The sequence below is a fragment of the Ptychodera flava genome, chromosome 12 (assembly GCF_041260155.1).
Source record: "Ptychodera flava strain L36383 chromosome 12, AS_Pfla_20210202, whole genome shotgun sequence".
NCBI classification, from domain to species: domain Eukaryota; kingdom Metazoa; phylum Hemichordata; class Enteropneusta; family Ptychoderidae; genus Ptychodera; species Ptychodera flava.
The window spans coordinates 18,020,233-18,036,499 of record NC_091939.1 but is presented as its reverse complement, the minus strand read 5'-3'; the positions used below and the strand labels follow the sequence as shown (position 1 = coordinate 18,036,499).

At 40.8% G+C, this 16,267-nt stretch overlaps 1 protein-coding gene across 1 annotated transcript in view; it reads right to left on the bottom strand.

Moving 5' to 3' along the window:
- Positions 1-13,704, bottom strand: part of LOC139145251 (T-box transcription factor TBX20-like) — a 30,899-nt gene extending 17,195 nt beyond the window's left edge. Inside the window, exons 1-3 of the mRNA XM_070716283.1 lie at positions 13,246-13,704; positions 12,895-13,099; positions 4,491-4,758 (exon numbers count right to left, since the gene is read on the bottom strand). Of these exons, the coding sequence (XP_070572384.1) occupies positions 4,491-4,758; positions 12,895-13,099; positions 13,246-13,387 (615 nt within the window). The 5' untranslated portion in view covers positions 13,388-13,704. The remainder of the gene's footprint in view (positions 1-4,490; positions 4,759-12,894; positions 13,100-13,245) is intronic.
- Between the last annotated feature and the right edge of the window lie 2,563 nt (positions 13,705-16,267).

The following is a 16,267-nucleotide window of genomic DNA, read 5'->3' as shown; positions in this document are numbered from 1 at the left end:
ATGTTCAGCCGATAGATAGAGCCCTGTCAAAATGTCGTCTGCGAAAAGCGCGCGACTTTCGTCATTTCAAAAAAAAATGTCACAGAAAATTATCGTCATCATTTTTCATTCAAACAATTGCGTAAGTCATGCAGCGACCGCAGTCAACGTGTTTTATCGTTGGAAAATGAGCTACTACACACAAAAAAAACACACGTGCGAGCTCGCAGGCGGGAGTGGCGCTAAACCTAAGAAAGTATGCCGAACGCTTGCAGATGATCTGCGTCAATGTGTCAGAAGCTTCACCCACTTTAGACGGGTTAGAATTCCATACATTGCGCATGGAAGGGCTGTGATTTAGAATTGGAAAGGGGTGAACGCAGGCACCATTGCGACACCTCGACAAAACAAAAAAACCTGCGGGCTTGTTCAGAGGGAACCTGCTGACTGGCTAAAGCGCGTTCAGGCGGAAAAATGTCCCGGAACGCCGGTTCTGTACAGGGCCGTCGAAATGGGCTGTTAATGGCTGGCGAAGAATAGAAGATAAATCAATAAACGATGGGACGGGGTCTGTTTTCTTTATCAGAATCAAAGCATCGGCTGCAGGCATGGCAAGGCGACAATTTTCTGCCGGCATTAGAGACGAGCTGAAACCGACCGAGAACTCGGAAAGTAGCACGAGGCATAGTGAGATCGCTGATTATCGGACGGGCGGAATGATTTATTGGCTAAAAGACTTGTTCACTACCCTCCGCTATCTAGTCGATGCAGATTTCGTGCCACCTGCGACCATCTCATTTATACTTCCCGACCAGAGTGTTTAAACATTCTGTCTGCTTTTCTCATGGTTTTTAAACAACAAAAAAATAACCGGACTTCCTTCGTCTTTCGCTCGATAAGAAAAAAATACTGTTTTGGAATTCGACGGTCAACTCGACTTTGTGATTATATCTGCAACGATTTCTACGACAATATTCTAAAACTTTCAACTCCTAACATACTGAGCGTAATAGGCCAAAGTTTTGGCATTTTTTATCGATGACTAGACTGTGGTATGTAGGAAAAGAGTCATAAATAATACACCGTGAGTAGGAGAGAATTCGGGTCGTACGCCATGTTCAAAGAAAGCGCGGGAGCTTATGCATCTTTTACACTGGAGGCTGTAACTGAAAGATTGGCTTTTAATGAAATAACTGGATTTATTGATTTACGTTTCATTTGAATTAAATCGGCACCTTGTATGCTGCTCTGTGTTATGCTAAAGTAACGAATTAAATGTAAAATCTCCCCTGGTGTCTTCTCCACGGCCTATTCGCTTTAATTTCGAAAAAATCCCTCCCGGGTGGACGTTACTCAGTCAAGGTATCCGCTATGTGATTGTCAGGATTTCTTGTAAACGTTAATTCAGTTAATTAACAAGTGGGGTGATTTTTCAAGAACCCGGATGAAAAACTCTCAAAACCCCGTAACGTAAAATATTCACTTTTACAATTCTGTACGGTTGTTATTTATACTCGATTCGTTGTCATTTTAACGAACCCGGGCAGGCAACAGAATTCGCTCCTTGGTTGAGCAAACGCGCGACGGTGTGACCGAACTCCGTTGCAAGACGATAAAATTTCATCCCGCTGAGTGAAAAATTCTACATATTTAGAATTTACGTACTTCTAAAGAAGTGTTAAAATTTGTGACGAGGTGCGGATATCGACAGCTTTTGCCAGGCCCCCGTGTTCGCGCCTATATCCGACAACTTGGCAACTGTCTTGATTTTCTTAGCTGACAGCGCGCGGTTTGCTAGGCTGACGTTTTTGGCGCGAAAAGCACTTTGGATGAGGCAAGCGACACAACTTTTAACTTAGCTAGTGTAAGGAAACATACGGCGCGGCATCTGAGTGAAAACCTAATGGGAATTAAGTCGACTATAAAATATTGTTAAAACGTGCATTCTTTGATACTTAGTGTTCACCAACGGTTCGACTATAGAACGTGCTATCTGTTTCCGACGATTATTTAAACATGTATCTCATTTTTGATTTTGAACGCCATATTGGATTTGAACTTCTAGCAGACCAGTCTTATCACTGTTGACAGCGAATTTGCCCTAAAGATAATATCCGAGGCGGCTTGATTGCATCCACTTGCAACAGGAGTTGCGTTGGATATGATATTTTGGAAAATACTCAAAACACAAAATGTATGTACCCATATCTGATGCAGGAATAGTAGCAAGAGGAATGGGACCGACAAGCAAATTGGCTGACATACGTCTACTCACATGATAGTGATATTTCTGAGCAAGCATATTCAATGAGAAAACCGTTTCACACGCTTTATGTTTTTGTTTATGTATTTTTACTTTATGTCTTATGAGAGGTCCAAGTTTTAAAGTAATATATTTGCGAAACGCAGATATAGAGGGTGTGCGTGCTTTTAATATTTAGCGTGTCATGGAGGTGTGTGTATATACCCGAAAGGCGCGCTTCAGCCCAAAATTCTAAGTTTTCTATGATGGAAAGTTGGCATCGCTAAACATGTATAATGCAGATTCGGTTCATTTTATCTCATCTTTAGATTCTGATCAATACAATTTAGTTCTCGGATCTTCTGCGCAAGATTTCCGCCATTTGTAGAATTTCAATTGTGGTGAGGCTTCTCGGCTGTGGGCAGTTTAATTGTACAGTCCTATACCTTTCCAGAACTTGTTGCGCATTCTTAAACGAAGCGAAGGTAATCGGCTCAGTACGGCTTGTCTGTAAAGATCTCAAATGAATGACATGATTTGGTTGATATCACTTTCTGTGGATGTGCGCGCTGACGGCACGACTTTACAAAACAGCAAATTCGGATCTGCTCGCGTTACTTCGGTATGGACGTATCGATTTATAGCTTGAGGATATGTCCTTACCAGCGTAGGCCAAATAGGCGAAACAAAATGCTAACGTATCAGGCTTCTGAAAAGCATGAAAATTGCTAACACGACCTCTTTCTATACAGGCGATAGAAACTTGTCCGATATAAATATTTCCCGCCAAAAATCACAAGCATTGACAAGTTAAAATACCAATAGTTATTTAACGCAGATGCGCTGTGGATGCATTCTGAATAAACCTTATTTCTATTTCTCGCAGAGCTGTAAGCTTTTATTTTTTCCGTAGTTCGGTTGATATCGAGTTTAGACACTTTATTTGGTGACAACTGTCCGACATTGTTTGGAATCGTGTCCGTGACTGTCTGCCATTGGTTCGAAACTACAGTTCCGATCATTTCGACTTTACGTCGTGCATTCACCGATTGCATTTGGAAGACTATTGAGAGAGAGAAAAAGAGCGCTCAGGTAAGTCGTCACAAGTTTTTAGAAGACCGTTCATCGGTCACGTGCAAAGTCAGCTAGCAAATTGTTTACTTGTTCCAAGTTTTTTCATAGAATGTTACCAGTGAACATATATATATATATATATATATATATAATATATATATATATATATTATATATATATATATATATAATATATATGTGTGTGTGTGTGTGTGTGTGTGTGTGTGTGTGTGTGTGTGTGTGTGTGTGTGTGTGTGTGTGTGTGTGTGTGTGTGTCGACGACTTGGCGGTCGACATCCTCACGAATGTCCTTAATCATATGCGAGATTCGGAAGCGCGTGTGCTGTACAGGAGCCTCTTCCGAGGGATTTAGTGCTCATCCGAGAAGATATCTTTTTAGCCTCTTTGCGCTTTTTCCTATAATCTTCTTGACACACACCGCAGAGGCAAAGTAGGGGGTTGGTTATCCCATCGGGTTGAAAAGTACAGCACAGAACGGATTTCAACAGCGATGCTTACACAGTTGATCCAGCTCGAGGGTAGAACAGATTATATCCTTTTGCTCGCGATAGCAGAGGCTCCAAAAGAATCATACTGTCAGCAGCGTATCGCATGAACATTTTTTTTTCTTTGCATCATATTAAAGATGTGAAAATGTCAAAATAACAAACGCAAAGTGCCATTTATCTGATGCGCATTTTTGAGCTTGTGAGAAGTTCTGAAGGTCCGATTAAAAAGGTCCGAGGACGGGCACTTTCTAATTTTATGTTAGTGTACACTCGGGTAGGAAATGAATAGGTTTCAAACAAAAAAAACCCTGATTATTATAAAATGCACAATAAAGGTCGGGAACAGGGGCATCTTTTTGCCCGCTATGTGACGTAAAAACAGTATAATATTGATAAGAAACATAATATAGAAATAGTCTACTTTGGATGTTGTATTTAACCTTACATTAACTCGCCAGCTTTGACAAGTTATATGATACCATCACGCCCGCCGATGTTTCAAGTCCGCAGCCATATTGTTTGAACTTTAAAGAAATGGAAGACCCCATCACCTGTCACGGGTCTCGTGTTCTTGTGGAATCTTTGATAGTTAAAGCGACGCCTATGAACCCTTGGGCCTTGAGACCACTTGAAATATTAAAATTTATGTCGTAAATGAAGGTAAATAAGACTTAATACTCGACTTACATGTCCGTGTTGATCCAAGTTGTTGTTCGTTAGCTTCATCTTGTGAAATGTGACGACCTGTTTCATCCAAACGGCGCCAGTGGCCGGCGAATCGGGATGAATGTACAGTCTGCCGGGCATGTGGGGTTCGGCCTTGCCCGTCACAACCCACTCGGAGTTGTGGTACTTGTAGCGCGTGTCGTCTACGGGTACTATGTCCATTAGCATTATGTACTTGGCGTGCGGATCCAAGCCAGATACACTGGCGCGAAAAGTTGGAAACATTCGTCTGCAATAAATGTGAAAACTGATTCATTAAAATAGAGCAGCCATTGTGAATACGAATTTTGAGACGATGAAAGCTCTGTACATAAAATAAAATCCGAGATTTGACGGCTGCGACGACATTCAGCATTCTGTTCACAGCGCAATTTCTACATATCAAACAACCGCATTCTTTAAGTTGTATTGTCTAATTTTTCCCCGCAATTTGCTGTGATAGTGGTTTGTCAAACCCAATGCTTGTCGTCATCATAGGTCAACACAGAACAGATACTTTTTAAAACTTGTTCTGTAAAATGGTGGCGTAAACAATAGAGTGCATAGATTTGAAATTCGAAACCACTTTCTCCGCCAAACTCTTGCCTCGTAGCTGAGAGCAAAGTGAATTCAGGCGCTAAACTTTGGCTTAATCTGAAAATAACCACAGTCGATACAGTAAAAGTTCACCCGACGAGCCACATTATTTTTCCCTAATTCTGGCTGTAGAACTCCCATTTCCATGGAAACCCCTTGATCGATTGAGAGATAACGGTGATGGACTTTCAAATCAATTTGGCGGTAACTTTCCTGTGATGAAAAAAGGTTTCTCGTTCACCCGCCATTGCAACTCACTATCAATCATTCTGGAAAGATTTCAACGTTTTACGATTACTTGCCACGCCAAGAATCGGATCACTCGCAATAGTTATTGGGAAGGGAAGAGTATGACACACATCGGGAAATTTCATTTATGCAAGGAAGGAAATTACAAGGAAGAAATGTAGAAAGAACTTCGCTTTTTTTCTCGTTTTCCGTTGTGAAACTACAATTTTGAACAGATTGAAATGAATGTTTGTTTTGATCCGACAAGATATCTATGCGAGGATGGATGATGAGTCGGTGAACTTTGGCTCAGAAGTTACAGTTCCAGAGTTACAATTCGATTTACTCGAACAATGTGTTTTTTACAGACTCTTTGTTACATTACTTTTTCTGACCCCCTCCCCCGGCCACACTCTGTTTGCTTAAAAAAACCCCACTTTGTAAATTCTATGACGTACCAGTTCTCAAGTCAACAGTACAATTATATTATAAGCTCGGAAGATGTGTATAGGCATTTAAACTCGTGTTTGTTGGGAAAACATAACATCATTTACATGAATTTACAAGACAAGATGAGGGCAATATATAATGGCTTACCGCGTTTTGGGCTGGACAAATACCATGTATGTGTTTATATGTATGTACGAGAGTTTGTATATACCGGTGTATGTATATATATATATATATATATATATATATATATATATATATATATATATATATATATATATATATATATATATATATATATATATATATATATATATATATATATATATATATATATATATATATATATATATATATATATATATATATATAAGCATGCACGCATATGCTTACGTACGTATACATGTACATACACGATCATATCATGATATTACCGATCTTAACTTTGTACGATGGCCACCTGTTGCGATGAGCTATCCTTTGTTATCGGCAATTTAATTAAAATTCGCCAATCTTTACTTTCCATCGATATTAAATACAAATTCTTAAAATGCTCTTCCTTTCTTGGAGCGATGGGACGTATTCAAGTGGGACTGCGACGATTGAGAATCGTCATTTTGTCCCTGTAGTTTTCCCGCCGAAAATCTGCCCTAAAACACACCTGCAGAGAAGCTGGAAGGCGACGTGCAATGTTGTTGAAATCCAAAGTAAGCAATATGGCTATGTGAAAACGTAAACGAGTCGACGAGGAAATAAAAATCTGAGTATACGATCCAAACTCGGTGTTCCGTATGTACATTCAACAAGCGAAAACACATATTTCCCGCGTTCAATCTTAAGTCATCAATGTCATATCTGTGATATGTAAATATCGACCGATGTCAGATACGTCGTATACGGTATTTGAGATAAAGACATGCTTTACAATAATTGCCATTATCAAGTTCTTTACGCATTGCAATGTATACCTGATAGAATTCAACTTCATTACTTTCGACTCAAACTTCCTTTGCACTAATTTGCATATAGCTGTCATCAAAATATCATATAATGACAATATATTCAGCTGGATCAAGATTCCGCTTTAGCGAAAGGTGCGAAATATCTGCCGGAAGTTGTTTTGTCTGTGTCCGATATAATTTGGACAAAGATAAACCGATACAACAGATCAGAATAATCGATTCCTTTTCATATTGATATGCGATCAATAGCAACGATCAAAAGGGGAAACAAATATGTATTTGCCGATACGCTTAACCCCATATTAGCAAATTGAGTGGCCAACGTTTGCCAGTAAGATCTTCCCGCCAAAGATAAAATCACGATATTGCATTTGAACGACTTTTAGCAGACTAATTTTTGCGTGATAACTGTCTTGTCTAGTGAGCGCATGCTCATCTGCATCGTTTGAATTTCAGTCGATCTTATCAGATTCAAAAAAAAAGACTGCCGATGCGTTCATGGTATCGTTCGAGAAACATTTTTCTCGATCATATAAACAAATATTAAATTCCATTTTATGTGTAATTGCGATGGTTTATCTTGTGTTCAGGCAGTCAAGAATTTACGGACACACTTCACAGTCCCTTCTGTCATTTTGTTTGTTTTGCCATTGTCACTCACGCGAACATCGTGTAGTTTTGTTTTAATCGTGTGACAATAGTTGAGTATTTTGCATCGCTAAGTGGTAAGCGTATAGAAATTGAGACAGATGGTAATATTCTAACAGAACCTCGGATTTACAAAGCTGTTAAATACTGTTTGCGCTTCAAATTAACTCCAAAATACGACAATGGTCATTTATTTAGTTGCAAAACAGCATCTTGAGTATAGTTTTTACATAACGCTAGGTTCGGGGAGTATATTGTGTACCTCACGTGAGATTCCTTATTTCGCTAAAAAGGTGTGCCGCAACACTTACACATTCAGCTTTATTTTGCCATATGTGTGTGTGTGTACGAGAGAGAGAGAGAGAGAGAGAGAGAGAGAGAGAGAGAGAGAGAGAGAGAGAGAGAGAGAGCTTCAACGTACCATAGTTGTCACACACTATACCGAGGTACGTCGTCCGAAAAATGTTCAAATGGACTAGGCTGTCCACCGACGGAAATGCCGACACAAATCTCTAATTATATTCCGAAGGACGGATTAATTTTTTTCAGACAGAAAAAAGAGAATTACTGTTATGCTTGATTGTAGTTTTCTAATTGTCTTTGCACACAACGGCATTTATTCACAAGACGATCAGAACATGATGTCCCTTATCAAGAAACATATGACATGCATGCAAGTCGACGGCGGAACTCCATACCATCAACGGAATCGCTCACTTTTTCCTATATATGCATTCGCGACAGATGTGTCTTTAAAAACTTTTGGAAACTAAACACTTATTTGGAACGATGTATTTCAAGTGGTACGCATTTTCCGTACCAATACGCACGTCGCTGCGGCTTGCCGTCGTGTGTAGGGGTGCTGTAAATTTAAAATATCAGAATTCTTAGACTCGCTTCTCTTAGTTGGCTGTTCATAACAAAAATGCAAATAGGATAAAACAAAAAACGACAAATCCGATGTCTTGTGGTAGGTCCCCCCTTGTATATTGTTTGGGTTACTTGCGCGCTTCGTTTTGAACAAAAACAAATTTCCAACACGAACGTACAACGGGAGATCGAAGGGTCCCAATCCGGTTAGGTTTCTCTATTCTAGAGCTCCTTTATAAAAGTGGTCTTTTTGTGTATTTCTGGTCACAGGTTACGGCACAATTATCAGGCTCTGTCAGATTAACATTGAACAACTTCACCGTAATTTGCATACCTGTAACTATGTCTCGGAGGCTATGCCGTAATCTCGTGGCACATTCTTTACAAAATTCAATATTTTTGCGAACGATAATCGAAAATGTCGTCGCAATGACGAAATTAAGATCACCGATAAGTGTTAATTCCATACATACATAACAAAACCCGACGACAATCGTCGGTGTACTGTGGATGCGAGAGTGTTAAATTTGGCAAATCTTGTTTTCTCCGGCATTCACGACAGCGAAACGTGCCTTTGTCTAGCGGGGGTAAATTATCTTACTCGCAGACGTCTCCTCGAAACTTCTTGTAAAATTAATAAACATTCAACACAATGCTGTGGTGTGAACGGGTTTGGAAATTGTGATCGGGGTGTGATGCGCCGGGAAACCTGTAGGTGCTCGGTAAAAAAGCAATTAAAGTTTTGAAAAGAGGCCCGCTACAACAGCCTGTGGCCAAGAAAAACCCAAAAAAAACCACCCCGATTATTCAATCATCTATTCTGAGTTTTGTCCGACACGATTTGGCTTTTTTGACATCTCCCATCGCAATAGCGATAATTGACTGAAAATGAACGGCGAATATTATACGTTTCACCAGGAATTTAAATTTATAAGAAAAAAGTGCGTCCGCTTCTCAGGCCGGACACCGACATTCAACATAGCGCATCATAGCGCGCACGGCCCACCCGTCACCGTTTTTTTACGTTTTATCTTTAGCTGTTCGGAACTTGCCGGGTAAGCAATACGGATGCTGAACATGCATATGCCAAATTTTGTTATATATGAAATTCGTTCCGTACGATCTTTAAATCGGTAGAGATGTGTGTGCGCCCGGTATACTTTAGTCTGAGAGGAAGACGTCAGAAGTGCACGTCTATTTACCGCTTGTAGAGACTGTCTCTGTATACCAATGTGATCGCATTTTTTCGTCGTTCCTACATTTTCGATGCTTCCGGTATCGGAGTAGCGGCATACTCCCCGCATCATCAAAATTTGACTGTTGGAAAGTCAACATTACTAATTTATTCACTGCGAAAGGAGAAGAAATGTGCTTATCCCCCTTTCAGACAATACAAAAAGCCAGTGGGTATACTTGCATACCCAGAGTGGCGACATTTCATATTGTACGCTCCATTTTGTTCGAGGCGAAAAATCCTTCGAATGAAAAGACGCTCAATGCAATCTTTTCAGAACTATGCAATATTTATAGGAATATTATAAAAAACACTGACGTAACTGGAAAGTTCTAGAAAATGCGTTTTGTAGAAAGGCTTCGGTATCATTTCTATACCTGCAGGTTCGGGGGGACAATGTGATGTCAAATTGTAGCTGGTCTCTTGACCGAGCATTTCGGAGAAATTCAATATATGCCGCTTAAGTATGATCGCCTTAAACTCTGAAGAATTTGATATTGATCATTGTTTTCGATAAAAGCAAGATTCATTGTCATTTATTTGGTCGATAATAATGGACCGCCCTCAGATATCCCATGAAAAGCTTTTAATATTAATACCCATAAATTCAACCTGGGCATTTGAAAAAATGCCTGTATTACAGAAATAGTTAACGTTTTTGGCGGTGATTTCTTCAATACATAAATCGAATGATTGTCTTTGAGAATAAAATGACAACGACCAGTCTCGAAAGGCAGCGAGTTTTCGCTTAAATCAGAAATTACCTTAACGCAAATATTATGACGTTCACTTTCCGTTCACAAGAGTCTGGGACTATTTCTAAACGAAATAATTCTGTTCGTAAATGACCGAGCTTATCGACGAAAACTTCGAGTGTTTCACTTTAGACTGTGATGAAAGTGTTGGTAAATAAAGGAACGCCAATCAAAATCGCATATTCTTCTTTACATTTTCGGGCTGGCATGAGGTTGTCGGTGTCAAACAATTTTTATTGTGAGCAAACACGGATTGATTTCGAGATCACACAATGGCGGCGATTTTTTTTGTATTTGCTCCCGCGTCTGACTTTGATGAATGGGTGCTGCTCGTGGAAGGGAATTTGTCACCATCTTGGGTATTTCATACTCCCATTATGATCATGTGTATTGATGGGCTTTCGCAGAGTCGTCGTATGTTGAAGTGTTATCACCGACACTCGTCTTGCTATCCTGCAGGTTTGTCGAAGAACACATATTGTCGTCTGCGCAAAATATGTCGTCCAAATCCTCTCTCTTCCTTCAATCGCAGCCCCCATTCATTAAAAGTTGGCCTGTTTTTGTCGAAATTTTCAGCGATAATTTAATGAGGGGGTAAATGCTGTAAATTGCAATCTTGCCTTTGGACATGTAAAAGTGCCCGGTCGAATTTGGTACGCCATTAATTTCAATATGGCCGTACTTGTAAAATTTCATCGGGATTCCTTGACGGGACGAGACTACTTTGCTGTTGGCGATCAGTGCTTTATTTCCGAGCTAATATTTCCTTCTTTCGAATTGATCATTATTAATTGATATCAACGGATACCTGCTGCATGCGACACTTATGAATTACCGTTAACGAGCGAACGAGCTGTTTTACACGTTACGTACGCGCTTGGCCTGGGGCAGTGTTTATGCAGTTATAGCTCCACTCATCCGACACAACCCAAGTATCTTCTCTGTCATTGTTCCCGAATCATAGGTGGGCCGCTGTCAAACATTTTTTAGGCGAATCTTGTCCTCTATGGTTTCCTATTTTGCGTGAATTAGCCCCATTTGTAAGTGCGTCCGCCACAATGACACAAGTTACTGAAGCGGGGCGATCTTTGCCAGATTGTAGACATTAAGATGGGGTGGCCGGCCATACAATAGCTGTTGGAATAAAAGCCCCAATTAATCGGCATTAGCCCTGACTCCATACTTCTGGAGTTGCTATTGTCGCTTGTTAGTGGTGGTCATTCGCGGTCATTCACAACAGGTAATCTGCTTTCTTTGTCAGTCTTCGATGATTTTCATCGGAGGCTTCCTAAAAATTAACCATTTGTAGAAGAATATCTGCAAAATATTTTATTTTCGTTGTCAGGCCAGCTCACAAGGGGCCAGAAGTACGATGTTTTTTACACATCATCTACCGTGTCCATGAAGAGTTCTGAGAGACACACCTTCCTTCGGAACCTGTGCTGATCGTCTCGCTGCAGGAACGACGCGGAACGCGACGCCGAAGGAATAACGTCAAAAAACTGGCTCCATTTCTGCAATCTCGAACAAAAACTAGTAACATTTTCACAAACCATTAAGCAATCCCATCCAATATGTAAGCCTACTGTGGTCGGGCAAAACAAGCCATCAATGGTGTTAAAACGGTAGTGGTAATATTAGCATAGCGCCAGTGAGTCTGTCATATGGGTACCACTGGCCCACCAATTCACTTTCTCTTAGCTCATCCTTGACAGACAAAACGAAGAATTTCGGAGCTTCTTACCATAGATTTGACGTGCCTGCTTAACTCGGTTAAATATCGGGCATTTTAACAATACAGACTGTTACAGTTTCACTAGTCGAGAATGCATGGTTCAGGAGTACACACTATAATATTTTTTGCTAAAAAATACCTCTAATCGAGTGTAAAGACGCCGCCCAACGTTTAAATAAAGTTGCAAAAATTTTGGCATTTGTTTGATTGTTGATAATGTTGTCAAATTGGAAACAATCCCTCTGTGATATACAATTAAAATTCAACATATTTTGCGTGTCGACGTGTCCTTTTAAATGACTAGGAAACTGAAGAACTATTTTTAAACAATGCTTCGTCACATCATCCCTGTATATTACTAGCGACTTGAGGATTGGGAGAAAAACCTTTCTTTATCCGAAGACCTGAAGAATTATATTGCAATTTCTTTTATTTTTTAACATATCTTGAAGAGAAGCTTATCAGACGGGTGAAATATCGGACTGTTATAGCTACTCTGTCGGACAAACTTCAGCGAAACGCAGCATTGTTAAAAGAAGTCGAAGGCGATTTTTCCAAATGATGAAACGTTTGCATATACCACGATAAAGTGATCATATCTTGGACTCTGTTGTGATACCAACTTTCGGACAATTACCGAACTTTGGAAATATAAACCGGCTGTCGCCTTTTGCGGCAAACGGCTGGGCCTGTATGTGTCTCTGCTAAGTATGTATGGTCGACAAAATCCCTTGATTTAATCCTGGAACAGTGTTAGATTCACGGACAGTTTTCACGTGTCGCTCTGCAAAACTCTCTGCAGCGAATAGCGATTCTTTCAAAGTCTGTGAAATGTAAAGGGGCGATTTTGATGACATCTTGTTTTGTGGTGTGTTTCCCCCAGATATCATTGTAAAATATTACTTGCCTTCCAGCTTTTGTGATGATCATCTCGGTACCAATTTTGTGGAATTTCTCCCAGAGCTCCTTCCCTTCCAGAGTCACTTTGATGTCCTTGTTTTGAACGGTGGTCGGCGGTATTGTCGGGTGTCCCGTCCCGGCCATCATGTGCTGGGGTTTGTGATCCATGTGTCCGGGAAGTGGTGGGAAGTCCCCGAAATGACGTCCGCGGTCTACCGTACATAGTAGGAAAAAAGTGAAAGCAAAACGATGATTTTAAAACTATTCGTTTGCGCGATATGAACAAGTTGTAATTCTGGATATGCGAGTCTGTGAATCAGAATTGAATATTGTTGGTTTTTGTTTTTTGTTTTTTTACCTGAGAACGCAAGGTGATCCCCGCTGACGCACTGTTGCATCTGTAAACCGTGGTAGGAAAAGCCTCGCGGAGGTGATACGATACTATTGATGCTGAACGCGCGAGCTCTATGGCTCAGGATATCTTCGCTTTCGTACATCATCTCGACAAGCCCGGCACTCTTCTGTGTTCACTACAGTATTGCAAAAGCTCTCTCTCTCTCTTGCGGCGCTTGTGTACTTCGAAGTAGTAAAATTGGGCCTTGGACGAAGGTGATCGGCTGTAGCAAACGGCCAGCTATGGGCGGCTGAATACGTCTCTCCACATATAGTTATCGGTCCTTGTGTTGAGAGGTTAGCTATCCCTCTGTGTGCTGTTTGTGTGTGTGTTGAGTAACCACCCTTTGGAGTGAAAAAAAAGAACAGCGGCCCTTCTCATTCAAATGCTTCACTTCAATTAAAGACCTATTATTTAGAGGATAGCTTTGATGACACCCGGTACGGTTGTTTTTGTCAACACTTGGCGTGCAATTGGCATTCCGTTCTGCCAATCACCGGCTCTGGCTTGGCGGCGCATCCTCGTCGATCCGGGGCGTCACTTTCTCGGGTGCCCCTGCATAAATTACCGCTGCAGAAGGCCAATCAGGTCCGATGGAAATCGATTCGTTATGTTCTGTAGTTGCGCCTGAAACGATATCTACTTAAATCTTGATGTGTTTGCTTTACGGTAAAGATGCAAAAAGTCTCTTCGACGAAATTATTCGCGGAGGGAAAAAATTGCGCAAATCATCCCATCGTTCAAAACTAAACCGAGTAGGCCTAAATTATAAGGAAGAAAAATCAAAACGTATACAAACTAAACAGGTTCGACAAAAATTGTTCTATAAAACTAGTCACAAGAAACTAAAATGTTATCGATATTATTGTTGGAAGTCCAAGAGCAAAACAAAACATGGTAATCTCCTATCGGCACACCGTTTCCAACATAGGGGGTCGTCTCCATGTATGGTTGGGAAGACCTAGAACATAAAAAAAATGAAAACAACATAAATAAATAAACCGCGAAAAGAAAAAAGTGTAGACAACTCTGCTGGTTTCATCACCCGTAACCCATTTTCGCGTTGTACAGAAAGTTTTCTTTCATCGTGGTGATTCCAAATAAGCTCGGCAAACAAAAGAAATATTGAACGCTACCAATTTCATAAAGGTTGAAGACGCCTTCGGATGACACCTCTCTCTTTCTCAGTCTCATGTCTGTCTCTTTCCCTGTCTGTATGTCTGTCTGTCTGTCTGTCTGCACGCCTCTCTCTCATAATAAAATAAAATTAAAAAAACAGCCGAAGCGAAGATGCGAATCCTCCCGGATATAGTTGGTGGACGATCACAACATTCAGTAAAAGTATAATTTCGCTTTAATAATATTAATATGAATCTCAGATCAATAACCACATGGTAATGAGCAAAATAAACTATAATATTTGAGAACAAAATGTGAAAACATTCTCTCAAACCGTTTCCTTGCCTCTCCTAAGTAAGTTTTAGCGATAGGACGGGTATGAAAGTCAGGCCACTATATGTTATCGTTGGTGTATATTAGCAGATAATTACGTTCGTGCCATTTCTGGCATGTTTACACCAATTTAATGCTTGTTCCGACATCTTTTCGTAACCGAATGTCATAGCTTGTAAGGCCTTCCATTGATCACTGCCTTAGCCTAGTCTCGCCCATTGCATGTCCGACCGTCGAAAATAGCCCCAGGCTGGTCTATGATAATATCTCGCTGCTACCAGCTTAATTTGGGCACCTCATCAAAAATTTATACCAGTCACTAATGTAGAGCTAACTAAACTCGTTTGAATAATGGTAGGTTCGTTTTAACCGGCTAAAGTATTACATATTGAACGTAACGAGTGTGTATTAAGCGTGATACACAATGGTGCCAGCAGTTCGACGTCGGCAAAATCTAGCCGCATTTATTATTATTCAACTGTTCTAAACATTCGGTAAGATTGAGTGGGTTTGTAGGGGGAAAATCCAACACTGGAAGTGCATTTCAATTGAAAATACGCGCAGTTCTTGTTTTACCGGAGTAAAAACATAAGCATAGGTGCAAACCGGTTCCCCGCCCTTGCCCGACACGAGGGCGCCATGGCCAGTCGAACCTTGGCTCCACTCGACTTGACCAACAGCCAATCAGGTGAGCTTAGAACCGTCTGTGTTTGGGATTTCTTTGCTCGTGCGTTCCCGTCTGAAGACGTTTCTTGATGTGGCCACCATGCAAGCAGCGCAGTCCCCGCTTGACTGTCTTCGCTCAATAGACTGTGAAAAAAAGAGGCACAGATAATCCAATTAGGGGAAAAGAATAGGAAGCATGTAGCTAACCCTGCTCTCTAAGAGCCGATGGATCGTCTTTTGTGTTGAAGTGGGGTTTACTGATGTATACGCTCCCGTCATCTTCAGAGATCTCTTCTCCGTTTACCAGCGTTCATTTTTCAGGTTCATGGCGCCTCAACCTCGCCGAGTCGATTTTCTGTGCGATTGCATTTATGCAGATAACAGTCAAAATACCTGTTGAGTTTTTTCATTTATCGTGGACTAAAGCTTGACCTCGTGAATGTTTAGTTTCAACGTAAACATTATATTTCGCTTCTACTGTCCATGGTTTCGAGGATTTTTGCGTACCTATTAAAAACTGTTGTGAATGCAGCACGCGCCAACGGGTTCTAGGAAGGCCTCTTCGGGGAGGCGACCGTAGTCTACGGCAATTAAAGACACACTGTCTAATATAATCATCCCTATTGATTCTGGCAAACAACGAAACAATAGACAGTGAAACAAAGAAAAGAGACATAAAGAGGCAGAGGAGATAGTTGAAGGCAATAGAAGGCGTGGTAGAAAATTGACTATTTGAATAGAGGTTATTGCCCAACGGTTGTTTGTGTGACGGACGGACTCTGTAGGCCGTACGGTCGTGATGATAATTCACCATGCGTCCGGAATGCTTTCGAAATGCATCTGTTTGTACGGCCGTGGGTTTTGCAGG